This window comes from Capra hircus, chromosome 29, assembly GCF_001704415.2.
Source record: "Capra hircus breed San Clemente chromosome 29, ASM170441v1, whole genome shotgun sequence".
NCBI classification, from domain to species: domain Eukaryota; kingdom Metazoa; phylum Chordata; class Mammalia; order Artiodactyla; family Bovidae; genus Capra; species Capra hircus.
The window spans coordinates 37614548-37641462 of record NC_030836.1 but is presented as its reverse complement, the minus strand read 5'-3'; the positions used below and the strand labels follow the sequence as shown (position 1 = coordinate 37641462).

The 26915-nt window shown below is 43.5% G+C and overlaps 1 protein-coding gene across 1 annotated transcript; it reads left to right on the top strand.

The window, feature by feature from the left end:
* Positions 15202-24225, top strand: LOC102169561 (pregnancy-associated glycoprotein 1-like). Its single transcript, XM_018042732.1, has 9 exons — positions 15202-15296; positions 16365-16515; positions 17492-17609; positions 17708-17826; positions 18988-19181; positions 20100-20216; positions 21916-22057; positions 22145-22243; positions 23914-24225. Exons 1-9 carry the CDS (start codon positions 15244-15246, stop codon positions 24061-24063), a joined length of 1143 nt encoding a protein of 380 aa, XP_017898221.1. The 5' UTR covers positions 15202-15243; the 3' UTR covers positions 24064-24225.

Here is a 26915-nt window from a genome sequence, read left to right as displayed (position 1 = left end):
TAAACAACCTCAGATATGCAGATGATGCCACCCTCATGGCAGAACATGAAGAGATACTAAAGAGCCTCTTGATGAAAGTGAAAGAGGAGAGTGAAACATCTGGCTTAAACTCCACATTCAGAAAATGAAGATCATGGCATTTGGTCCCATCACTTCATGGCAAATAGACAGGGAAACAGTGGAAACAGTGAGAGACTTTATTTTTGGGAGCTCCAAAATCACCACAGATGATAACTTTAGCCATGAAATTAAAAGATGCTTGCTTGTTTGAAGAAAATCTATGAGAAGCCTAGCAGCATTTTTAAAAGCAGAGACATTACTTTGCAGAAAAAGTTCAGCATAAACAAAGCTATGATTTTTTCCAGTTTTCATATATGGATGTGACAGTTGGAGCATAAAGAATGGTGAGAAATGAAGCATTGAAGGTTTTGAACTGTGGTGTTGGACAAGAATCTTGAGTGTCCCTTGGACTACAAGGAGATCCACCCCATCATGCTAAAGGAAATCAATCCTGAATACTCATTGGAAGGACTGATGCTGAAGCTGAAACTCCAATATTTGGCCAACTGATATGAAGAACTTACTCATCAGAAAAGACCCTATTACTGGGAAAGATTGAAGGCAGGAGGAGAAGAGGATGACAGAGGGTGAGATGGTTGGATGGCATCACTGACTCGATGACATGAGTTTGAGCAAGATCCAGGAGTTGGTGAAGGACAGAGAAGCCTGGCATGCAGCAGTCCATGGGGTTGCAAAGAGTCAGACATGACTGAGTGACTGAACTGAACTGAACATACCCCATAACAAATGCTAGTTGTAATTGTCAAGTTTCTCTAGCAAGATGGGGCTTCCCAAAGCCCCAACACATATCCCTAGTTAGTCTGCACCTATGCACAGTAATCACTGCCTAGCATTCACAAGGCATTCAGTGAATTCTGATTGCAGGGTGACCTCCATTTTGGTAGACATAAAGGAGCAAAGGACACATTTGTCCTCCTGTCTCAAACAACTTGAGAGCAGAAGAGATAAATGAAAGAGCAGTTTTCTACATAAAATGTCAGGCAGCAGAAAATGGATTCCTGAGGCAGGGAGCAAGCAAGGTGAGTTCCACAATTGCCCCAACTCTAGAAATAGTTTCCAACGCACACATGGAAGGGCTATCTAGGCAGAGACAAATGGTCTTCCCAAGAAGAGAGACTTGAGACTCTAGATAGTTAGAGTTCACAGGAGAGAGCTACACACAGAGAACTCTGAGAGTGTACAGGTGATACCTTTCCAGTTTTCAGCAGAGAGTTGATAGTACTGGTCAGGATTATAGGGAACGATCCTTGAGTCTCAAATTGCACCAAGTCTAATGGTATTCCCACCCACCAGCATGGAAATTACTCATAATTCCCATAACATCAGTATGGCCTTGAAGACAATATTGCCTAACTAGTGGGGAATAGTAAACCTGGTCTAAAGGTTGGTCATATATCAGCTAAAAAACCTGAATAGCAAGCCTTCAAAAAATACAATCGTTCCCAAGAATATAACAGTGTTTGCAAACAGTGCCAGGAATAGTTTATAAAAATTAAGAATATCTAGCATCCAAGGGGTCAAAATTGACATATCCAATGTCCAATTTAAGATTTCTATATGAATTGCGAAAATACTTGTCCTAGGTAAATCATAATATTGTAAAGTAATTATCCTCTAGTTAAGGTAAATACATAAATTTCAAAAGAAAAAACAATTCCAATGTGTAAAGAAGCAAGAAAATATCCATAATGAGGGAAAAATCAGTTAGTAAAAACACAGTTAAAATATACATTACATAATTAGCAGGAAGGACATGAAAATGCTTCCTAGAATAATAATCTTTTTATTCATGAAGCTGAAGAATATTGAGTATATTAAATAAAGACATAGAAAATAGGAATGAAAAGACTGTGGGAAAAATTAATTGTGCATCAGAGAGATTTGAAACAACTTTAAGAATACTGAAATATATGTAAATGGAATCCCACAGGAAGTGAAAGAAGGAGAATAGAGAAAAGAACTTCATAATTCCTGGCTGAAAATTTTCCAGATATGATGAAAGCTTTAAACCCATTAACACAGAAGTTCAATTAATTCAAGGACAAGAAATATGACAACTATTCAAAGGTGCATGATAATTCATTGTTTAAAACAATCAACCAAAGAAATGTAACCAGAAGGAAAGCCAGACATAGTAGAATAAAAAATGGAAAGACAGAAGATTAGGCATATGAAACAATGTTAGCTAGAGGACACTGGCACCACATCTTAAAATGCTGAGAGAAATATAATTGACTCAGAATTATATATCCAAGAAAAATACATATCAAAACCAAGATAAAATACTTTCTCAGACTTGAACAACTGAGACTGCATCACCACCAACAGACCAATGTAACAAGAAATGATTTTTAAAAGGTCTCAAATGTGAGATCTCGATAATTCTAGCCATATCAGTCCTTCAAAAGACTTTGATCAGGAGAAACTAATATTAAAGTAGAAATAGTCATTGTGTTTGTACCCACTTCTATAAAGTATTGCAAACTCCTCAGTACTGGATCTTGCAATGTTGGTGGACTAGATGGGGAAGTGATGTGAACAGAAATAAGGAAGGTGAGACAGGTAGGTCAGAATGTGAAGTAACAAAGACAAGGTATTTAGAAGCTGAAGAATTGAGAGATTTGGGACCTGATGGAAAGCAGTTTCAAACCAAATTGCATCATGTGGTATGTATAATCCTCACTCAGTTCTTAGAAGATCTCTACTGACCAGTCTGCCTCTTTTTTCTTGAGCACAGTTCAGGTCCATGTAGCTGTTTCTCATTGCTGTTCCTTCCACACTGTGCCCAGCCGTTCAGCCTAATCCATTCAGAAAAGGTTTGTTCTTTAAGGCAGGCGCTGCAGCCTACCTACAAAATGATCTATTCTCTGCTTCTCTTTCAAAACTAAAAATAGTTTGTTATATAGTCATGAGCCCAGTAGCTGCTGCTGCTGCCGCTAAGTCGTTTCAGTCGTGTCTGACTCTGTGCAACCCCATAGAAGGCAGCCCACCAGGCTCCCCCGTCCCTGAGATTCTCCAGGCAAGAACTCTGGAATGGCTTGCCATTTCCTTCTCCAATGCATGAAAGTGAAGTCACTCAGTCGTGTCCGATTCTTAGCAAACCCATGGACTACAACCCACCAGGCTCCTCCATCCATTGAATTTTCCAGGCAAGAGTGCTGGAATAGGGTGCCATTGCTGCAGGACTGCATTTCCTGCACACCTGTGTTCTTAGTCATGACTGGTGACTGAGATGCAAGCAGATATGTGAGAGGGATTTCTTGGAAGACTGCTTTCAAGGAGCTGATTTAGCTGAGAGATGGGACTCTTCCTTTCCCTACTTTCTTCCTAACTGTTGTCTGGATTTTAGTTGTGATGGTGGAACTCCTGCAGTTGTATCTGACAATCATGTAACTTTGGAGATGGATATCACCCAAGCTCTGGCTGGCCCACCTCCAGCTTTTTTCCAGTGGGAGAAAAAAATCGAGTTTCTCTTGAGAATGTTATAGTTGTTTTAGATTTTTGCAATGTGCATCCAAACTTAATCCTGATACTGCTATGTGTTTAATATGATGTAGCCTTATTATTTTGTTGAGTTTGGTGAATGTATTTATGTTTTACATTTCTCTAATTTTTTTATTTTATAAATTGATTCATCAACCGTTATACCTAAATTGTATAAATGCAAAATTATGATAATAAGCATGCTTTCCTTTAGATTTTGAATTTTATACTTTCTTGTCTTCCTTCCTGTCTTGTTTTCTCCATATTTTACAGCCTGGACCATGTTCTTTCTTATAACCTCATCCATATCCATATCTGCAGGCAAAAACAGACCGAGAGCTGGGGAGAACCAAAGAAGAATGAATACAGGGATATGAATGAAGGGTGGTGGCCCTTGTTACTTATCATGAATGTTCTGAAGTGGGATCACATTCTCCTGCCCTTCTGTGTGCCTAACAACCCCAGGTTTGCCATGAACATGGAAGATACTTCAGCTCGTGGAATTTGAGTAGAGGTGAAACCTCACTTTCAAATGGAACTCTTATTTTCTGTCCCACTACATGGAATGCAGATGTAACGACAGGAGCTGGAGCAGCCGTGTTAGACCAGAGGTAGTTAGCACAAGTGGAAGATGTGACAAGAAAGAAGTGGGCCCTTATCTCTGTGGAGAGACCTGCACTAACATTATATGACAGAGAATTGAAATTGAATTGCATTTAAGATAATGTTATTTAAGGTTTGATTACAGTTGTTGAACCTGTAACCTAACACTCATAATAGAATAACTGATCTTTGTGTTAGCCTTGTCTTGACATTAGGGTCTGCATGAGACAATACCTACTGACGAATACTTAGAAGTGAGTCAAGTGACAGTCCTGCCCTCTGGAAGCTGTGGTCTAGTGTGGGATTCAGAAACTAAAGCAAGAACAAAGCCACATGGCAGGACAACTTCAAAATCCTGTAGGAACCCTTGGAGGGGAACCTCAATCAGTCCTGATCTCAGGAGGTTGCTTGAAGCAGGGAGAATCCTCTATCAGGCTCCCCATAAATAGGCCATGGTGCCAAGTTTCATGTAAAAGTGATTTATTTCAAATTCCTTCCAGAGTGTTTTCCCTTTTGATCCAGTGCTTAAGATATGCATTTGAGAACTGGTTTGGGAAGATTGCAAATGCCCCAGGGCAGCTAAGCCAGTGGGCCACAACTACTGAGCCTGAGTGCCCTAGAACCTGTGATCTACATCAAGAGAAGCACAAGATTGAAAAACCAGTGCACTGCCATAACAGAGTAGCCCCTGGTCGCTGCAAAAATAAAAATAAAATAAAATTCTCCCAGAGAAACCAGTGAGGGCTAAGTGGAAGCAGGACATGAAAAAGGATTAAACCAGCCTGGGTCTGATATCATGCAAGGCATGGAGAGGGTGAGACAGCCTGTTTTCACAGGGAACTTGGGATATAAGTTGTGCCTCAAACGTGCCCCAACCCAAGGCTAGGTAGCTGGGATTTCACTCTCCCACTAGCGCCTCCCTCTCATCCTTCAACTAACACCCAGCTGGTGTCTCCAAGCCCTTGTATTAGATCCTCCAAAGACAAATCAAATGTGACACTAGAAGCAAAAGACACCAAAGCTCAGGAAAATGCAACCTTAGATAATGTCTAGATTTCTGCACCCAGTCTGCCATCTCCAGCATCATATCTGAAATCCTGTGAGTCTAAAAACTCCGTGGTTCTCTACATGTATGCATTTTAAAAAAAATTCAGGTTTTAATTTGTATAGGAGTATAGTTAATTTACAGCATTGTATTAATATTAGTTGTATGGGAAATTAATTTCCATATACATACACATGTACCCATTGTTTCTTAGATTCTTTTTCCATACAGGATATTATAGACTACTGATCAGAATTCCTGTGCTGTACAGTAGGTCTTTGTTGGTTATCTATTAAATAAAGTAGTACACATATATTAATCTCAAACTCTCAATTTATCCCTCTGCCACCTTTCCACTTTGGTAACTATAATTATTGTTTTGATGGAGGGATGTGTCTAGGCACTTTTTTGGATCAGGGTTTGTGCTCGTGAGTGTGCAGTAGCCAGGAAAAACAAGCCTGAGAGAGACTCATTTGAGATGATGGTAAATGTTGAGAGGGACACGGCCATGCAGAAAGCTGGGAGAAAAACATTCTAGATGTGGGAATTACCACTGCTAAGGACCAGGGTGACCAAGCTTAATAAATGGCTACCCTTCCACTGCCAACCTTCCTTCCATGTTTGGAATTTGGCTACAGGACAACCACCATACCTCATCCCATGCTTCAGTTGTGAGTTAGAAACAATGAGGCATGTCAGCCTTCCCAAGAAGGGAGAACCTGGGGCTATCACAAGACTGAATATGCTCTGGTTCAGGGACATTTACACAAACTGGTTATCACAGGAGTATCAGGTGCCAGGGGCAGCACCAATGCCTCTGACTATCTCCGTACACTTGTTCTCATGAGTAGAAACACCAAGGAACAGATAGCGTGAAGAAATAAGTAATCACTCTTGTTTCATCTTGCCCCTATGTAATTCCCATGGCTCTTTGACCACATTGCTCTCTGCCCAAAAACTCTTTCCTCTATTTCATCTTCAAAGGTGGCTTGTGAATTACATCAGCACCTGACTGTGAAGCCTGGTGGCCTGAAACTCAACTCACAGTCAGCTGGGACCCAGAGATGTCCAGCCTTGTCCTGACTTTCTGTCCTTTTTCTCCAACCAGATTCATAAAGCAAAGTCCCTATAAAATATAAGGGTGATTGTCATTCTCTCAAGGCCATTGAATCTCCAAGGTCTATTTGGAGCATCAAAGAGAAAACACATCCGCTGCATTCAGGCTCGTTTCAGACCCCAACCTCGCTCAGCCAGGGGTTCCCTGAGGAAACATAAGGCACTTATCCTTTCCAGAAAGCTAAGAATAGAATGCTTCTTGCTCTGAATTCAGGTTCATGTTACCCAGCCAGCCAAGGGTCTGTCTTGTGTGAAGGAGGAGTGGGAGCTCTGGGGATCTGAATTGATAGTGAGTCAGTCACCACCTTCACGACTACCTCCTACAGTCACTACAGCTGGGGCTCTCCCACTGTTCCTGGGACCAAGAAGAAACAGCCCTGAATATTGCTTTCCTGCTGGTACATGGAGGCAGGTCTGCTAATAAAATCAGAACCAGACTTGAGGGGCAACGAGAAAGAAACTTCCACTCTGGTGCTTACAGACATCTTAGAGCTACCCAGCAGCGGATGCAATTGAACTTTCTCTTATCTTTCCCTTCTTGGAAGTCTCCTAGCCTGGGAACCAGAGTTCCTGGATCCCAAGTCTTCACTAACTTACTTGCAGCCTTAAGGTGAGTCATACACCCCAGGGTTCAGTTTCCCATCTCTTGGATTAGGGAGACTGGACTTGCTCCAGAACACTTGATCCAGACTGAGGCTCAATGCCAATCAGTGGACAAGTGGATCAGAGGTGCAAGTTTCTGAGGCTGCCTCTGGTGGGCAGGGGGCTTTAACTTATCTGTTGATGTTCATGTGTTCTGGACTCGGGACCAGGAATGGCAGATCACTTGACACACAGCTGCTGTGACACTGAGGACCTTAGAGGCCTTGCCAACTGGGACTTACCATCATTTGGGTTCCGTGGGATGAGATCAGGTATTTATAAGTCAGAAATTACCAGTGGGGAAGCTTGTAGATTCCTCAGCAGAAACCCAAAATAGACTAACGACTCATCTGTCCTAAAAAACTCTGGGAACTAGATATGCCAGGACTCTTAGACAAATTTTGTAATATTTTAAATACTATTTAAAGTAGGTCATTTTTGGATGATCTGCCATTTGCTCTGTGGCTTGGGATGATACCCACAGTTAGAATTGAATCAAAGGGCCTCTGGGGGAGGCCTTCTCCCTGTGAGTCATTAGGAGTGAGCACAGCTCTCTCCCCTCCACCTCTGGAGCAGGAATTCCAGCAGGAAGGATGTGACCTCCAAGTTTAACCGAACTACTCAAGAAGGTCTGGCCCTCAAGTAGGCACTATTCTTTCCCCAGTGCTTCTTCTTTCCCTCCTGGGTCCTGTGCAAGCTGCCCACCTCCTGGTTACTGGGTTCTTAATTCCTACTCCCTTCGCTTGTAGATATCTATGCAGTCCCACCTGTGGCTACCCCCCTACCCAGGCCCAATCCCTCACCTGCAGATGGCACTAAAGAAGGGAAAACCAAGATGGGTCTGCCCAGTTCATTCTTTCTAAAAATATCTGCATTCCTTCTATTTACAGACCCTGTCCTTAATCATCAACATCTCCTGCTAGATGACTCAGCTTAGCAGAGGAATGGAGGAGAGGCAGATGGTGGAGTGGGGGACATTAAGGGTGTCAGGTGTGGGGGACAGTTTTCAGATGATAAGAGATGAGTTGGAGTAAGGAGCATGTGGTCCTCCAACCATGCATTCATTGGAACCCGCCTGAATCTGCTATCTTGGGCTCCTCAGGGTATCACTAAGACAGAGACTCTTTATAAACTTCTTACTGCAAAACAATTTCAAACATAACAAATATAAGAAAGAAGAGTGTCATGAACCCTACATTTCATCATTCAGCATCAGTAACTACAAAACTAACCTCTTAGTCCCACAGGTTGTCATAGACTGGAGACTATGCAACATCAAGGTAATGGCCAATTGAGTTTCCGGTGAAGATATTCTTAACTTGCATCAGTCTTTCTCTTCTTGCTATGTTTTCACATGTGGTGGCTGAAGAGAAGGAAGAAGAGGGAGAATAAGAGAGAAAAAGAGGGAGAGGCTATTCCCATCATGAGGGACCACCATCAAAACCCCATGTCAACCTAGGTATCTCCCAAAGGCCCTACTTCCTAATACCATCGCATTGGGAGTCAAGGATGGACACAATTCATCCATAGCAGCTATGCATCGTGTAGCAGGTATCTCTTTTTAATTCAAGACAGACCATCATTTCATACTCTCTTTTACCCCTTATTCATTTTTCCTGATGTATTTTGGGAAAAGAAAACATTCCACAAAATGTATATAATGAGTATTTTTCATAGAATGATAGGATATGAAAAAATGCTCTTTTTTCCCAATAAAGTGAATATTTTATATCCAGTCCATGTGCAAATTTCCCTGATTCTAAAAAAGCAGATGTCTTTTCACAGTTTATTGAAAGAATGTACTCATATGATGCACTTGGTTTTTCTCTTTTAAGACAAAATAACTGTTCCTCTCCCAATTTTAATGCCATTTGTTTGTTCAGAAACTGGGCAGAAGCAGGGTGGTTTGTCTTACAGAATGTCCCACTATTGGGTTTAGAGCAGGAGTCCAGAATACCAGCACAGTGGGTCAGGACCAGTACCAGTCCTTGGTCTATTAGGAACCAGACCTCCACAGCAGGAGGTGAGCTGCAGGCCAGTGAGTGAGGCTCCATCTGTATTATTGCTGCTCTCCATCACTCTCTCATCACCCCCAGAAGGGACAGTCTAGCTTGTTTTCCTGGAACGGATTGTAGTTACATACCTATGCTTAACAGAAACAAAAATAGCATAAATATTGGTGATTATTTTCCTTTCTCAGTGCTCAGAATGGTGAGTTGGTGTCCTGGCAATCTATCACACTGACAAATTAAATTGCTTATTAACATTTAAACACATTTGGACAGCTTAAAATTTAATATTAAAAAAACTAAGATCATGGGATCCAGCCCCATCCTTCCTGGCAAATAGAAGGAGAAAAGGTGGAAGCAGTGTCAGATTTCTTCATCTTAGCCTCTAAAACCACTATGGAGGGTGTCTGCATCCATGAAATCAGAAGGTGATTGCTTCTTGGCAGGAAAGCTATGAAAACATAAACAGTGTGTTGAGAAGCAGAAACATCATTCTGCCCAACAAACTGGTAGATGTTTGGCCTTTTCATTTGGAGACCTAAACTTTCTGTCCAGGCCCCCTTGGTCTTTGATGTCCCTCAGCTTTCTTGTCCTTCAAGATTCCCAAGATTATTCTGTGCATTTCTTTACCCAGTCCTGAAATCAGCCATCTCTTTAAGAATCCATTAATCGTCTGATGGGAAATGTATTTAGAAGCTAGATGTTAGACCTCAGAATAGTCACTGTTATCAAGTTGTCATTGCTTCTAGGCTTTACAGTGGTCAGTGTAGCAAGTACACATTTTCCTTAAAAATTAAAAAGGAATATAATTAGTTGGTACAAACTTATGCTTTCTGTTCAAGATTTAAGACAGCATGGTTTGAATTAAACTTCTTTATGTTATGAGTGAACCTCTTTTTCTAGCCACTGAAAAAGTCTTACTTCAGAACATTAGTTTTTATTATTGTCTAGCTTTTACTTGTTAACATACAAATGACTAAGTCACAATAACAGAAACAATATGAGGAACAATAAGTTGTTGAAATATTGCTCTCCTCAGCTATGATGGCGGTGCAAATGCATGGCAGCTGCAATGGCAGTGCAGAAGCCTGGTGAAGAGGAACTACCCCATGTCCAAATCAGGGGCAGCAGCCGAGAGGAGCTACCCTACTTCCAAGGTATGGAGCAGTGGCTACACTTTGCAGGAGCAGCTGTGAAGACATACCCCATGTCCAAGGTAAGAGAAACCCAAGTAAGAGGGTAGGCACTGAGAGAGGGCATCAGAGGGCAAACAGACTAAAACCACAATCACAGACAACAATCCAATCTGTCACACGGATCATAGCCTTGTCTAACTCAATGAAACTAAGCCATGCCCTGTGGGGGCCACCCAAAATGGATTGGTCATGGTGGAGTGAATGTGGTCCACTGGAGAAGGGAATGGCAAATCACTTCAATATTCTTGCCTTGAGAACCCAATGAACAGTTTGATAAGGCAAAGAGATAGAACACTGAAAGATGAACTCCCCAGGTCGGTAGGTGCCCAATATGCTACTGGAGACTGGTGGAGAAATAACTCCAGAAAGAATGAAGGGATGGAGCCAAAGCAAAGACAACACCCAGTTGAGGGTGGGACTGGTGATTGAAGCAAGATAACAGAGCAATATTTCATAGGAACCTGGATTGTTAGGTCCATGAATCAAGGCAAATTGGAACTGGTCAAACAGGAGATGACAAGAATGAACATAGACATTAAAGGAATCTAAGAACTAAAATGGACTGGAATCGGTGAATTTAACTCAGATGACCATTATATCTACTACTGTGGGCAGGAATCCCTTAGAAGAAATGGAGTAGACATCATAGTCAACAAAAGAGTCTGAAATGCAGTACTTGGATGCTATCTCAAAAATGACAGTATGATCTCTGTTCATTTCCAAGGCAAACTATTCATTATCATGGTAATCCAAGTCTATGCCCTGATCAGTAAGGCTGAAGAAGCTGAAGTTGAACAGTTCTATGAAGACCTTAAAGACCTTCTAGAACTAACACGCGAAAATGATGTCATTTTTTAAATAGGGGACTGGAATGCAAAAGTAGGAGTCAAGAAACACCAGGAATAACACGCAAATTTGGCCTTGGAGTACAGAATGAAGCAGGACAAAGGCTAATAGAGTTCTGCCAAGAGAATGCACTGGTCATAGCAAACACCGTCTTCCAACAACACAAGAGAAGACTCTACACATGGACATCACCAGATGGTCGACACGAAAATCAGATTGATTATATTCTTTGTTGCCAAAGATGGAGAAGCTCTATACAGTCAGCAAAAACAAGACTGGGACCTGAGGGTGGCTCAGAACACGAACACATTATTGGCAAATTCAGACTGAAAGTGAAGAAAGTGGAGCAAAGCACTAGACCATTCAGGTATGACCCAAATCAAATCCCTTAGGACTATACAGAGGAAGTGAGAAATAGATTTAAGGGACTAGATCTAATAGACAGAGTGCCTGATGAACTATGGACAGAGGTTCATGACATTGTACAGGAGACAGAAATCAAGACCATCCTCAGAAAAAGAAAGGCAAAAGAGCAAAATGGCTGTCTGAGGAGGCCTTACAGATAGCTGGGAAAAGAAGGGAAGAAAAAAGCAAAGCAGAAAAGCAAAGATATACTGATTTTAATGCAGAGTTCCAATGAATAGCAAGGGGAGATAAGAAAGCCTTTCTCAGTGATCAATGCAAAGAAATGGAGGAAAACAATAGAATGGGAAAGACTAGAGATCTCTTCAGGAAAATTAGAGATACCAAGGGAATATTCCATGCAATGATGAGCTCAATAAAGGACAGAAATGGTATGGACCTAATAGAAGCAGAAGATATTAAGAAGAAGTGGCAAGCATACACAGAAGAACTGTACAAAAAAGATCTTCATGACCCAGATAATCATGATGGTGTGATCACTCACCTAGAGCCAGACATCCTGGAATATGAAGTCAAATGGGCCATAGGAAGCATCACTACATACAAAGCTAGTGGAGGTGATGGAATTCCAGTTGAGCTATTTCAAATCCTAAAAGATGATGCTGTGAAGGTGCTGTACTCAATATGCCAGCAAATTTGGATACCCAGCAATGGCCACAGGACTGGAAAAGGTCAGTTTTCATTCCAATCCCAAAGAAAGGCAGTGCCAAAGAATGCTCAAACTACAGCACAATTGCACTCATCTCACATGCTAGTAAAGTAATGCTTAAAATTATCCAAGCCAGGCTTCAGCAGTACATGAACTGTGAACTTCCAGATGCTCAAGCTGGTTATAGAAAAGTCAGAGGAACCAGATATCATATTGGCAACATCTGATGGATTATCAAAACAGCAAGAGAATTCCAAAAATCACCTTCTTCTGCTTTAGTGACTATGCCAAAGCCTTTGTCTGTGTGGATCACAATAAAATGCGGAAAATTCTGAAAGAGATGGGAATACCAGACCAATGGACCTCCCTCTTGAGAAACCTGTATGCATATCAGGAATCAACAGTTAGAACTGGACATGGAACAACAGACTGGTTCCAAATAGGAAGGAGTACGTCATGGATGTATATTTTCACCCTGCTTATTTAACTTATATGCCGCATACATCATGAAAACACTGTGCTGGAGGAAGCACAGGCTGGAATCAAGATTGCCAGGAGAAATTTCAATAACCTCAGATATGCAGATGACACCACCCTTATGGCAGAAAGTGAAGAAGAACTAAAGAACCTCTTGATAAAGGTGAAAGAGGAGAGTGAAAAAGTTGGCTTAAAGCTCAGCATTTCTAAAACAAAGATCATGGCATCCATTCCCATCACTTTATGGCCAATAGATGGGGAAACAGTGGAGACAGTGGTTGACTTCATTTTTCTGGGCTCAAAAATCACTGCAGATGTTGATTGCAGCCATGAAATTAAAGCACACTTACACCTTGGAAGGCGAGTTGTGACCAACCTAGAAAGCATATTGAAAAGCAGAGACATTACTATGTCAACAAACATCCATGTAGTCAAGGCTATGGTTTTTCCAGTGGTCATGTATAGTTGTGAGAGTTAGGATATAAAGAAAGCTGAGCCCTGAAGAATTGATGCTTTTGAACTGTGGTGTTGGAGAAGACTCTTGAGCATCTCTTGGACTGCAAGGAGATCCAACCAGTCCATCCTAAAGGAAATCAGTCCTGAATGTTCACTGGAAGGACTGATGCTGAAGCTGAAACCCCAATACTTTGGTCACCTGATGTGAAGAGCTGACTCATTTGAAAAGACCCTGATGTTGGGAAAGATGCAGGGCAGGAGGAGAAGGGGATGACAGAGGATGAGATGGTTGGATGGCATCACCAACTCAATGGACATGAGTATGTGTGGACTCCGGTAGCTGGTGGCAGACAGGGAGGCCTTGTGTGCTGCTGTTCATGGGCTCATAAAGAATTGGACACGACTGAGCAACTGAACTGAACTGAAGTTGTTGAATATAGTTTCAGATTTCTTTCCTTTTTTCCTTTTGGTTTTCTTTGGTTTTGTTTTTGATGGGATGTATTTTTTGTTTTTCCTTAGAAGATATTCCACTCTGAATGTAGAGTCATAAGTCTGAATTTTAAAGCCATGTAAGTAATGTGTTGTTATAGGTAGCTAGTCAACAACTTGATGCAATTAGATTTATTAGTTTTTGTTCTCAATTTGTTCAGTTCAGTTCAGTCCTTCCATTGTGTCCATCTCTTTGCAATGCCATAGATTGCAGCATGCCAGCTTCTTGGCCTTTTGGCTAAGATCAAGTGGTGGCTCAGACGGAAAGCGTCTGTCTACAATGTGGGAGACCTGAGTTCGATCCTTAGGTCAGGAAGTTCTCTGGAGAAGGAAACAGCAACCCACTCCAGTACTCTTGCCTAGAAAATCCCATGGATGGAGGAGCCTGGTGTCCGTGGGGTCGCAAAGAGTTGAACATGACTGAGCGACTTCCCTTTCCCTTTTAGGCTTCTCTATCCATCACCAACTCCTGTAGCTTGCTGAAGCTCATGTTCATCAACTTGGTGATGCCATCCAACCATTTCATCCTCTGTCTTTCGCTTCTCCTCCTCCCTTCAATCTTTCTTAATGTCAGGGTTTTTTTCCAATGAGTCAGCATGTTTAGTATGCATTCAGTCTCTTTTTAAATCAAGCAACATGAGTTAAATTCCTCTCTGTCCCTACTGCACTCCCAACTCTAGGCTGGAAACAAAAACCTATAGAGACTGAAGGCTGATTCCAGCATATCACTGTGGAGATTTCGTTTGCACTGTTTTTTCAGGGAAAAAAATTAGTTGCTAACATTAAAATCAGTAGACTGTACATAAATATCCAAACTTCTGATTCTCCTGAAAACATAGGCAACTGGCCTGCTTTCCAGCATGGCTGAAGTGGAGGAAAGTCTGCTCCCAGTGGTAAGGCCTGTGCTGCCGAGGGTCCAACATGGCCAACTAGTCCTAGTATCATATCTCCTGCTTCCTGGGGCCATGACTTTGTGAGAACTAGACTGCTAGCTCTCTTAAGATAAAGATTACTTTCGTCTTGATCAACTTTGACTTCGAAGCCTTTAACCCAGAACCTAGCACACAGTTCTTACTTGTATGTTTGCTGGATGATGTAAAACGTCTTGTGGATGTATATGACATTTCTTCCAATACTGAAGCCATGCCACTGAAGTACTGTTCTGTCCTAATTCTTTGATACAGACTGGCATCATAGATGACCCTGATGTCTGCCAATAGACTCACTACCTAAAGCCAGTTGTATGTCCCAGGGCTGTCCCTGAAGTCTTCACTTTGCCACTTGACAACTTATCTTCCTAGCAATCTCCTTTCCAATGAAGACAGCAATGCATATCTCATGAAGTGGCTAGGAAGATGACCTGAAACCACGAATGTTGAGCATGGCCCCTAGTATCCATTTTCATAATGTTCTTAGCCATTTTTTTCTCCATGTAAGCAAGGTTCTCCTTCTTAAATGTCCATGCAGATCAGTCTGATTTTCCAGCCAAGCTACAAGGAAGAGATTACAATTCAATTCTCTGTATTCTGAGAAGCTTCAAAGGCCACTCGTGAAGGACACTGATGAAGGTAAAGATTTTATCAAGACCTTTGTGTTATTTTTCAGATCTTTCAGTGGCCTAAAGGGGAAAACTAGGGTAGGTCAGAGCATATATAACTAGGGGCTGCTAGTCACCACTACATGCTAAGAACCCAAACTTCCCTGAGTACCTGGAGCCAGGAAAGAAGCATGAAATGGATTGTGCTCCTTGGGCTGCTGGCCTTCTCAGAGTGCATAGTCAAGTAAGTATGGGGACTGTAAGCCACATCATGTTCCTTTCTCAGATTTTTCTTTTCATCTGATTATTCCACCCATCAGGTTTAGAAGGGAATGAAATCTTTCCCTAAGGGTCTTAAAGTTCAAATCTTTATTGTTAATAAGTAACTTGCTCTAGGAACTGTAGATCCCAAGGTCTTATGTAGATTTGCATGGTTGCACAATTCTTAGGGTCCAGTCATGTCATGACCTATTGAAAATGCAACTCCTTGCAAATGTTCAGGGCACAGTCTATGCAGATGTCAATGTGGTCCCATGGAATAGCACTTTCTACATTTTATTTAACATGTCCTCTTTTTTCCCTGTCTACTTCAGTGTGTATATGCCTATGTCTGCATCTCTGTATCACTGTCATTTATCTCTCCATCTCTTTGAAAGTCACTGGGAGTGTATTTCTCTCTGTGTTGTTTTCTTTTAATTTTTCATTTGATACATCCTTCCTTCTCAAGCCTCTGAGTTTCCTTATATCTTGGATTCTTTTTTTCAACTCTCACTTCTCTTTCAAAGTGGAGAAAGATGCACTGTTTTATATACACTGTTTTATATCTGACAAGCAGTGTGACCACAGCCAACTCAGAAACCTCTTGCATTTCAAATTTCTCCCTTGTATAAGAGGATAAGAGTCCCCCTTCTACCTCCTTCGTTGAGGTTCTATGAGAAGGATAGTGTGGGATGGCAACAGCAATGCTAATGGATGTCACGTTGAGACTTCCTATTTATCAGGTACCTTATATCCATCACTTCACTTATCCCCAAGATATTCTTTTTGGAGGGTTTGTATTGTTGCATTCCACCATTTTACTGAAGGGAAGACTGAGACACCACACGGTCATATGGCTTACCCAAGATTGCAGAACAGAACCTGTATTCAAAGTGATGTCTTTGTCATCGTATATGCATAAAATTCTGATAATAATGTGCCTCATAAAGATGATTAGAAAATACACAGGGCCATTACAGTGACAGTTATGCCTCAACACTGACAGTTTGTTGTAGCATCTTCTTTGTTTTCTTTGTCAAATGCTTGGTTAAAGAATACCTCTAAGGAGAATGAAGACCATGAGAAACACCGTCAGTGGAAAAAACATGCTGAACAGTTTCCTGAAAGAACATACTTATAGTCTGTCCCAGATTTCTTCTCCTGTCTCGAATCTAACTATTCACCCACTGAGAAACATCATGGATGTGAGTATTTTGGGAGGATGGTGCTCCACAGCGCCCCCTGGTGCTCTGGTTTAGTACTGAGGCTCATCTGGAGGTGCCTGGTGGGATGTTGGGACTGGGGTTCCTGCAGGAGGCAGAGACACTGGAAAACAGGGACCCCACCCAGAGGAGAAGGCACTCTCGTCCTCAACTGTTGGTCTTGGTGACTGGGCCCGGCAATTACCAGGTGGTAGATAAACATCCATTTCTGTGTCAAAGATGTGTCATTAGTTTGAGGGCAATTGTTCCTTAGGAACTAGGTGAGCCAGTCAGTTACAGATGAAGAATGAGCCATCACTGATCAAAAGGTAGAACCAACAGAAAAGCAACTGTGACTCCCCTGGCAGAGGAATTCAGTTTCCACAGATGCAAGAACCACAGCAGTAAAAAGTTACTGAACCCATATTCCATGTAAGGCCATGAGAATCTAACACAGTGGTTACTGTTTTTAGATTAGACAAAGGGTTTATTTTGTCTTCAAGAATGCCCATGCTAGCCTGAGAGATAGGCAAAGGGTGTATACATGTCGAGTGAAAGGGTCACCTGTGTGGAGTTGATTGGATGTGGTCTGATAGAGGGAGTGGCTGGAGTTGATCCAGAAGGACCTCCTGGAGAAGGGGGCGCTGAGGCTGGGATTGAAGAGACTACAGACCTTCTCAAATGAAGTCACCAGGACTTCCCTGGGTGTCCAGCGGTCCTGGAGGCCCAGTGATTATGCCTCTATGCTTCCAATGCAGGAGGTACCACTTCAATGCCTGGTCATAGAATCAATATACTGCATACAACGTAGAACAGGAAAAATATATCAAATGGCAGACACCTCTGTGACCAAAGTCTGTGAGCTGCACGGTAGTTAGAAAGTGATCTCAAGAGATATGTGACACCCAGAGGGAGGCATTAGTGTGGGAATAGAGGGTAGCCAGTTCTGCACTAACCTACTCCCTCCTTTTCACTGTAGATGCTCTACGTGGGTAACATCACCATTGGAACACCCCCTCAGGAATTCCAGGTTGTCTTTGACACGGGCTCATCTGACTTGTGGGTGCCCTCTGTCTTTTGCCAAAGTCTAGCCTGTGGTGAGTACAGACACCCCCTACCCAGACCATCCTTCACTTGCCCTGTTGCCCTGTTTCCACCCTTGGCACCTGATGACACTCATCTCTTGTGTCTGCAGCTACAAAGGTTATGTTCATACATCTTCGATCTTCCACCTTCCGGCCTACCCAAAAGGTCTTCAACATCGAGTACAATCCTGGAAGGATGAAAGGACTTCTTGTTTATGACACAGTTCGGGTAACAAATGCTGAGTCAGGACTGGCTATGGAGTGAGCCCGGCTTGCAAAACAGATGCAGGACCCTTCTTAGCCTAACTCCCATAGAATTGGCCATCTTACCCACAGGATTCTGCATCTGGGGAGACAGTGCATGTGGTGACACATGAGCAAACAGATTAGCTAACCCAGAGAGTGGCTTGAGGTGTGGACTTGCAGCTCCTCTGCCCATGAGCAGTTCAAGGATCATTTTGCTGGGAGTGAGAAGAGGGGAAAAAAGCACCCACTTATATACTCACAGACTGTTCCAGGCGCTTTCAGGTTTAGTCCTGCAACAACCCCACACAGCAGTTACTCTGATTAGCTCATGAGACATAGAGGAAACTGAGGTGCAGACAGCAAGGGCCTTGCTGAGGGCACACATGTGGTAAAAGGTGGAGTTAGGCTGGCTTTTCAGGGCTGAAGTTGCTGTGGGGTGTTTGTGGACAGGATAAAACTGATCTGCGCACCCTGGGGGCACTCAAGGGCTTCAGGTATCCATAGTGGGAAACTGGAAGCCTGAGAAGTCTAGGGGCCTATAAATGAGTTCTCACTCTAGAAGACCTTTGAGAGTCTAATTAACCTATGGCCTGCCTCCTCCAAATTATTTGAGTAGTTCCGCTATCTCACTTTCTCTCTCATACACACGCACACAAATACACACATATCCCCAAAGGTGAATTCCCCAGGCAGTAATTTCATAGAACCCTGCAAGCAATGTGGTGTTTTCAGCTTCTGTCTTCCTGGACAGATGCAGAATCCACAGTACGTTACAGAGAATGCAATCCTTTCCTGTCAGTAGGTCAGTGATGCCAAAGAGGAGGCTATCTTGCTCTCCACTCAGTTTGTCCATAAGGTGGCGCCAATGGGTCCTGGCCTGACTTGGTTGCCATACCTGTACAGAAGCCACGAGGCCAACTTGACTCACTCAGGTGGTGTTTTTCAGAGGGGCAGATGTTTTAAATTTATAGCCTCTCTCAAGTGGAACCCAAATTCCCCTCCCAGCTTGGTCTAACCATCTGTGGGCCACCAAAGACAGAGCCCAGCCTCAATTCTTCTCTGAGGATCTAATGGCAATGCACTCCAGCCCTGTCCTAGCCCCGCTTCATGTATCTGTAAGTGGGAACACTCTTCTCTCCCACAGATTGGGGACCTTGTAAGTACTGACCAGCCTTTCTGTATAAGCCTGTTGGAAACCGGATTTGAGAGTATACCTTTTGATGGCATCTTGGGCTTGAACTACCCAAACATATCCGTCTCTGGAGCCATCCCGATCTTTGACAACCTGAAGAATGAAGGTGCCATTTCTGAGCCTGTTTTTGCCTTCTACTTGAGCAAGTAAGTCTGAGATGGACAATCACTTTATCCAAATTAGCAGTAAGATACTTTCAATGCTTTCAGATGCACGAAAAATATAGAACACTTGGTAAAAAGTATCCTGAGAGATAATCTAACCTAGGATAAATATGGCCCCAGGGCCCTATCTGGCTTCACCAGCGGCTTTTATAAATAACGTTTTATTGGAACACACCCTGTTCCTGATCAGTAATTGCTCTCCGCAGGTGAGTGAGGAGGAAGACTAATGGACAGCAACAGGAAGCACGTTGAATAAAAGGCATTAGGATTTGCTTATGTATTTGATAAGGAAATAAGGAGAAGGATGGTGGATATCTTTCTTTCCTCATTAGCATTTCACTGGGAGCCCAGGACCAGCTACCCAATTTGTGGAGCCAGTGAAAAACGAAAGGGTGGGACACAAAACTCTGGAACTCTTGTTCAAGAAATATGAGGCATTTCAAGACAGGGAGAGCAGAGGTGGGGTCACTTCTGAGTGTGGGGCCCTTTGGACAGTAGAGGTCACGGGCCGGTGGAGCCAACTCTTGGTGACCTGAACCCACACCCTTAGAACTCCCAGGCCTTGATTTTCCTGAAAAATGACAAGGTGGATAAGGGGAAAGCCAAACACTTCAGCACCCTGCCCTCTGATGGTGTCTGAGCACTCAGGTCCCTGGAGGCCCAGGGCATCTTCAGAAGACATAGTGGATGGAGCCCACCAAGTGATTCAGCTTCTGACCTCCTCTGTGCCACTCACTAGCCAGTTACAGACCTCAGTCTGGATCTCAATCGCCCCCCGATGTTATTTCTGAATCTGTATGTGGGGACCTTATTAGGGCTTTGATTGGTAGACAAGCACAGCTCTCAGACAGTGCTGTTGTTACTGTCCTCCAAGGATCGCCCCCTCACTTCTCTCTACAGAGACAAGCGGGAGGGCAGTGTGGTGATGTTTGGTGGGGTGGACCACCGCTACTACAAGGGAGAGCTCAACTGGATACCATTGATCCAAGCGGGCAACTGGATTGTAAACATGGACCGGTAAGCCTCTCCCTCTGAGGTTCAGCCCAAGTGATGCTCCCAATTCTGTACATGGACACAGGCAGACACACACAAATAAATTCTCAGACACACAGTCCCACAGACATATACACCACCCACAATGACACAGACAGACACACAGACACATGGAAACACACAAGCTGACACACATAAACATACAGAGACATATATAAACATTTATAGCTAGTTAGAAACACAAGCACACACAGAGACACATACAAACACACATACACACAAACACACAAGCACACAGATACACAAACAACCCATGGGTTCATAATCCCCAGGCCTTCTGAGCATGGCTCTGACCAGGGTCCTAAAAGGGTCCAGAGAGGTCTGTGCAGCTGGGAGAGAGCTGCAAGCACTGCCATTTGAGGTGGGGAGCCTGTTTAGAGGACTCTACATTGTGGTGAACAGAGGATCAGGGAGAATTTCAGCAGCCTGAACAGAGTTATGAGAAGATGACCAACAGTCCAGGGCTATCAAGGATATAGGAAGTTCTCAGTACAGATAATGTCTGTTTAAGAACAGGGAAAGTTCTAAGCAAATGGGGAAAACTGGTCTCCTTAGGGAGCAGCTACCCAGCAATGGAGAGAGGTTGGCTGCAGTCTTCAGACATGAAAGCAACTAATAAAAAAGACACCCCACGTACCTTGGCACACAGTGCGGGGGGGGGGGGGGGGGCGGGCTATAAGAGAGAATCAGGAAGGTGGGATCTAGGAGTGACCTAAGGACAAGAGGCATAATTAATAGGTTTCTGTGTGAGACCCTCAGACAAAAGCTGACCTGTCCTTTGGAGTTTCTGTGGGCTAGTCATGTATTTCCTGGTCAGGGTCTCAGGGTCTGATCTGGTTGTAGGAGCAGTGCTGGCAGACACCATCTCCCAGAGAAGCCCCTTTCTCCCCCTACTGTGAGAATCTTCTGCCCTGGTTAATCTCCTTCTTCACTCTGTGTGTGATCCGTTATTTGTTCCCCACCAGATACAGCTCTCTGGATGTTTCCTATTGTTTTCTCAGTCTTCATTCAGTCATTGAACAGACAAGCATTGGGCATCCAGTGTGTGCCAGGCACTTGTGCCAGGGAGACAATGAGAATAAAACTTGCCCTCACATCTAAGATGGCAGATTTACATGAAGTGACTCGCCCACATAGTGAATTGTGACTTTGGTACATGCTAGACATGAGGAGGAGAAGGCAATGGCAACCCACTTCAGTACTCTTGCCTGGAAAATCCCAGGGTCGGCGGAGCCTGGTGGGCTGCTGTCTATGGGGTTGCACAGAGTCAGACACAACTGAAGTGAGTTAGCAGCAGCAGCAGCACCAGCAGCAGACATGAGGAAGGGTCTACAGACAGTGACCAAGACAGGGGACTGATAAACACTGGGGGGAAAGACTTCCCGAAAACTGTACAGTTAAGGTGGAATCTGGAAGATGAGAAAAATTTGCTAGTCAAAATGGGGTGGAATCTTCTAGGAAAGGAAGACCAGCCTGTGTCAAGGTGCAAAAGATCCTGGTGTGTTCAAGTACTGCATTCAAGGATGTCAAGAAAGGTGCTGTGTCGAGAGTAAAGGAAAAGAAGGCAAGAGACAAAGGGCTGTTTAGGAGACAGTGAGGAAGGGGGCAGCTCTGGTGAGACTCAGAGTGACCTTGATGCCCACTTTCTTCCACTATCTCTCAGCATCTCCATGAAAAGAAAGATTATTGCTTGTACTGGAGGCTGCGAGGCCCTTGTGGACACAGGAACAGCACTGATCAAAGGCCCAAGAAGACTGGTCAATAACATACAGAAGCTCATTGGCACCACGCCACAGGATTCCAAGGTGAAGGGTCGTGCCCCAGGGTCACTCCCAGTCTCCACACAAAACATGGATCTCCAAGGCCAACCTCTCTCCCTCTCTCTCTAACAGCACTACGTTTCATGTTCTGCGGTCAAAACCCTGCCCTCAATTATCTTCACCATCAACGGCATCAACTACCCGGTGCCAGCACGAGCCTACATCCTCAAGGTGAGGGGACAATACTGAGGGGTGATTCTCAAACTGGGGCCTGCAGCAACCGACACGGTGCTGCTGGGAGGAGACGCCCTCTACTGGCCATCTCACACCATTGCAGATGCTGATGAGCCCTATGGCTCGGTCAGTGACTGCCAGAAAACCAACCATTTGAGATTAAAGGGCCGTCTGGGATACTGATCTTCCTGAAATAAATATGGAGATGCCACACAATGCTGGCATGGTGGGAATCACAAGGAGAGGGGAACACTAAGGTCCTCAGTCCTCAAAGAGCTTCAATTCAATCTGAACCCTTAGCTTTATGAACATGGAAGTCAGCTCTAGCAGTCCCTGAAATAAGCCATGTTATAAGGAGAATGGCTGGGGACAGTCCCAGTGTGATGTCCCAGCATAAGTTAACATTCTGCCTTCCCTTAGCAAGTTTTTTCTGGTTTGGATGATAAATTACATTGTCAGCCTAGTACTCGGCTGCATCTTCCCCTTGCTCTGGCCAGTTGCCTCTCTGTGAGTTGGATACCAGACCCCTTTGTGGGGAGGTTGGATACTAAGGTGAATAAAGGGTGCACAGTGACTGCTCAGCCCCGGTACAGGGTAGAGGCTTCATGTCAGCTCCCTGTGGGAGTTCAAAGCAGGCTGATGGGCTCAAAGAAGGCTTTAAGGAAGAGAGGGAATTTCAGGAATTCTAAAACCACAAACTCATTGAGCCATATGGAGGGTTGCTTGGTTCTAGGCAGAACTGCACTGGATTCCATGCAAATGGCATCTCACGGTGGTCTAACTGAGGACTAACTAGGGGTGATGAGGGCTAGGGACTGACCAGTGGGGATGGGGAACCAAGGTATGTTGCCCAACCAAGCCTGGGGTGGCCAAGGAGGGTGAGTGTGGGCCAAAGGAGGCTTCACAGAGTTCCTGAGTTAACGTGTTGTGGGCACTGCTCTATTTAAGATGGATAACCAACAACAAATTGCTGTGTAGCACAGGGAACTCCGCTCAGTTATATGACAACCTGGTTGGGAGGGATATCTTTGGGACCAGGGTACCCAGATACATATGGTTGAGTCCCTTTACTGTCCACCTGAAACTCAGAATATTGTTAATCAGCTATACTCAATACAAAATAAAATTTTTAAATGAAGTATGGATTGTGGGGACGCAGGAGGAGAACCAGCGTTCTCTGCAGAGAAAACAAGGAGCAGAACTCAGAAGGAAAGAAACAGGGAGTGAGGAGAGCTATGGACACACTTGTTCTTTTCTAAAAAATTATATTGACGTGTGGCTAATCTTCAGTGTTGCATTAAGTTCTGCTGAACAGCAATGTGACTCAGTTATACACACAAAAAGTATACATTTTTCTTATTCTTTTTCATGTGATTTATCACTGAATATTGAATATAGTTCCTTACGCTCTACAGTAGGACTTTGTGGTTTTTCATTCCTCTGTTTTCCCAACTCCCAGTCCTCCCCTCCCTCACATCCTTCCTCATGGCAACCTCATGTCTTGGACCTATCTGGTTTTGGATAAACTCTCATATCCCCTGCTGCTGAGAAAACCCCTTGATACTTACCAAAAGAGGGAAATAAAACAAACTGTGCTGGTTCTGGGTATTGGGGGGAGTCACCGGTAAGGGCTCATGCTGACTGGTATATGTCTCTGACTCCCCCAGGATTCTAGAGGCAACTGCTATACAACTTTCAAAGAGAACAGAGTGAGGACATCTAGAGAGACCTGGATCCTGGGTGACGTCTTCCTGAGGCTGTATTTCTCAGTCTTTGATCGAGGAAATGACAGGATTGGCCTAGCACAGGCAGTGTGAATGCTTAGAGTGGTTCAGGAATCAGAAAGGCCTCTCCTAACATACACTCACTCTTCCTTTGAGCACTCCTTCCCAGGATGCTGGTGAACTGTATTTGGTGGTCTGCACACCCTATTCTCAGTAAAGAATAAAGGATTTCACTTGTAATGGTGCTGAAACAAATGGGTGCATCTGTTTGTGTCTGGGAGGTATACAATGATCTGGGAGGTTTTAAAACCAAGTCTGAATCAAAATTGAGAGTAGCCCTACTCCAGCTGGCTTCAAGAAAAGGAAAACTCATTGAAATGATTCTGGGAATCCAGGACACAAGAATCAGAGCAAATGCAAAGATCTCAGTGACTGGACCCAAGAAATCAGAAGTCATCAGTTCTCTCTCACTCTCGCTCTTTCCCTTCACACTTCTTTGATGGTCTTAGCCTGGCAACTTTCTTCCTTAAGGCTTCTACACCTAGTGAGGGAGTCCAAGCTATCTGCCCTAGGGTTTTAAATCCCGAAGGCATCACCTAGTGATGAAAGAAGATTGCAGACATCAGAGTTAAAGGTGTTCTCTGAATGACCCACCTCAGATCACATGTACAGCCCCAGATCTGCCATCCTGGCAGGGACATGGGGACTTATAATAGGCTTTACATGATAGGCTTATGATAGGCTTTGCTTATGATAGGCTTTTTGGCCCTGACCCAGCAGCACACATGATTGTCAGTTTCCTGTGGAATTACATGCCTGAAGCTGGGAAGAGGCAGCCCCAAGGACAGCAACTGGCAGATGGTCTAGGCCATGGAAGAGTTTTTGATGACCCACCTAAGCCACCACATCCTCATTCAGAGGAATTATAAGGGGTAATGAAATAGACTCTCTTCATCCCATCTCAGATGACCTTATCACTGGGCTTCTCCTCCAGGGGATTTTGGGTGAGGTACTTCATGCAGAGCTGGTTCCTTCTTGTTCCCACACCCCTGTCACCAGCTCTCTGCCACATATGCCTGCTCTGTCCCTTCCAGTCCTACTTGGTAAGTGGTGGCCCCAGTGGATCCCTGAGCCATTCCCCTCCTCCAGGGCCCAGAATGCCCCTTCCTTGACCTCCAGTGCTGCTGGGGAGAATGCAATGCATGTATCGGGTACCCAGGGTACATATTGACTTCAGCCTTTCTGAGCTTCCTCCAGATGTGGAGCTACAAAATATTTGCTTGGAGCTGCCATGGTTAGGCAGTTTTGCAGTGGAAGCATCCATTGTTTCCACCTTGAAGCCCTCAGTAGATGCCTCAGCTAAGACAGCAGGGGTTAGAGGTTGACTGCCTTTCAGATTGACTGGTTTGATCTCCTTGTTGTATAAGGGACTCTCAAGAATCTTCTCAAGCACCACAGTTCAAAAGCTCAATTTTTAGCCATTCCTCCTTTCTTATGGTCCAGATTGTACATCTGTACCTGGTTACTGGAAAAACCATAGTTTTGATAATACAGACCTCTGTAGCAAAGTGAGTCTCTGCTATTTAGTACACTGTGCAGGTTTTTCATAGCTTTTCTTCCTTCCAAGGAGCAAGTGTCTTTTCATTTTGTGGCTGCAGTCAAGGTCCATAGTGGTTTTGGGGCCCAAGAAAATAAAATCTGCCATTGTTTCCACTTTTCCCTCATCGATAAGCCATGAAGTGCTGTGACAGCATGCCATGAATGTTGAGTATCTTTTTGTGAATAGTTTTTTGAATGTTGAGTTTAAGCCAGTTTTTGCATCTCCTCTCCTTATGAAGAGGCTCTTTAGCTCTTCTTTGCTTTCTGCTGTTAGGGCAATGTCATCTTCATATCTGTGGATGTTGATATTCCTCCCAGCAATCTTTATTCCATCTTGTGAATTATGCAGTCCAGCATATTGAATGATGTATCCTATATAGAAGTTAAATAACCACAGTGAGAATGTACACGTTGTCACGCTGCTTTCCCACTTTTAAATCTTTCAGTTGTTCTGTGTCTTATTCTAACTGCCGCTTTTAGAGCTATATACAGGCTTTTAAGGAGACAGGAAAGGTGATCTGGTACTCCCATTTCCTTAAGAATTTTCCACAGTTTGTTGTGGTCTACATAGTGAAAGGCTTTTAGCATAGTCAGCGAAGCATACAGAAATATTTTATGGGATTCCCTTTCTCTAAGATCCAATGGATGTTGGCAATTTGATCTCTTGTTCCTTAAACCAGTATGTACATCTGGAAGTTTTCAGTTCATGTATTGTTGAAGCTTAGCTTGAAGGATTTTGAACATTACCTTGCTAGTAAGTGAGATGAGAGCAATTGCATGATAGTTTAAACATTCTTTGGAATTGTCTTTCTTTTGGATTGGAATGAAAACTGACCTTTTCCAGCACTGTCGCCACTGCTGAGTATTCCAAATTTCCTGATACTGAATACAGCACTTTTAGAGTCTCATTCTTTTGGTTGTTTTAAACAGCTCAGCTGGAATTCCATCACCTCTCCTAACATTGTTTGTAGTGATGCTTCCTATGGCCACTTGACTTCACACTCCAGTGTATCTGGCTTTACTTGAATGATGAAGGCTTTACCCAAGCATCATCACTATGCCAGTCATTATGACGGTTTTCGTACAGTTCTGTGCATTCTTTCCACCTCTTCTTAACCTCGTCTGCTTCTGTTAGGTCTTTGACTTTTCTGACCTTTATTGTGCCCATCATTTTATGAGGTGTTCCTCTGGTAGCTCTAATTTTCCTGAAGCGATCTATACTCTTTACAATTCTATTATTTTTCTCTAATTCTTGCAGTGTTCACTTATGAAGACTTTCTTATCTTTCCTTGCTATTCTCCAGAACGCTGCATTCCATTGGGTATATCTTTCCCTTTCTCTTTGCC

What these genes read in the sequence shown, in the direction of transcription:
- LOC102169561 (XM_018042732.1), top strand. Translation starts at nt 15,244, where the DNA reads ATGAAATGGATTGTGCTCCTTGGGCTGCTGGCCTTCTCAGAGTGCATA. An exon ending in CCACGCCACAGGATTCCAAG is followed by an intron (nt 22,058 to 22,144) that starts GTGAAGGGTCGT and finishes TCTCTCTAACAG; the next exon opens with CACTACGTTTCATGTTCTGC. An exon ending in CACGAGCCTACATCCTCAAG is followed by an intron (nt 22,244 to 23,913) that starts GTGAGGGGACAA and finishes TGACTCCCCCAG; the next exon opens with GATTCTAGAGGCAACTGCTA.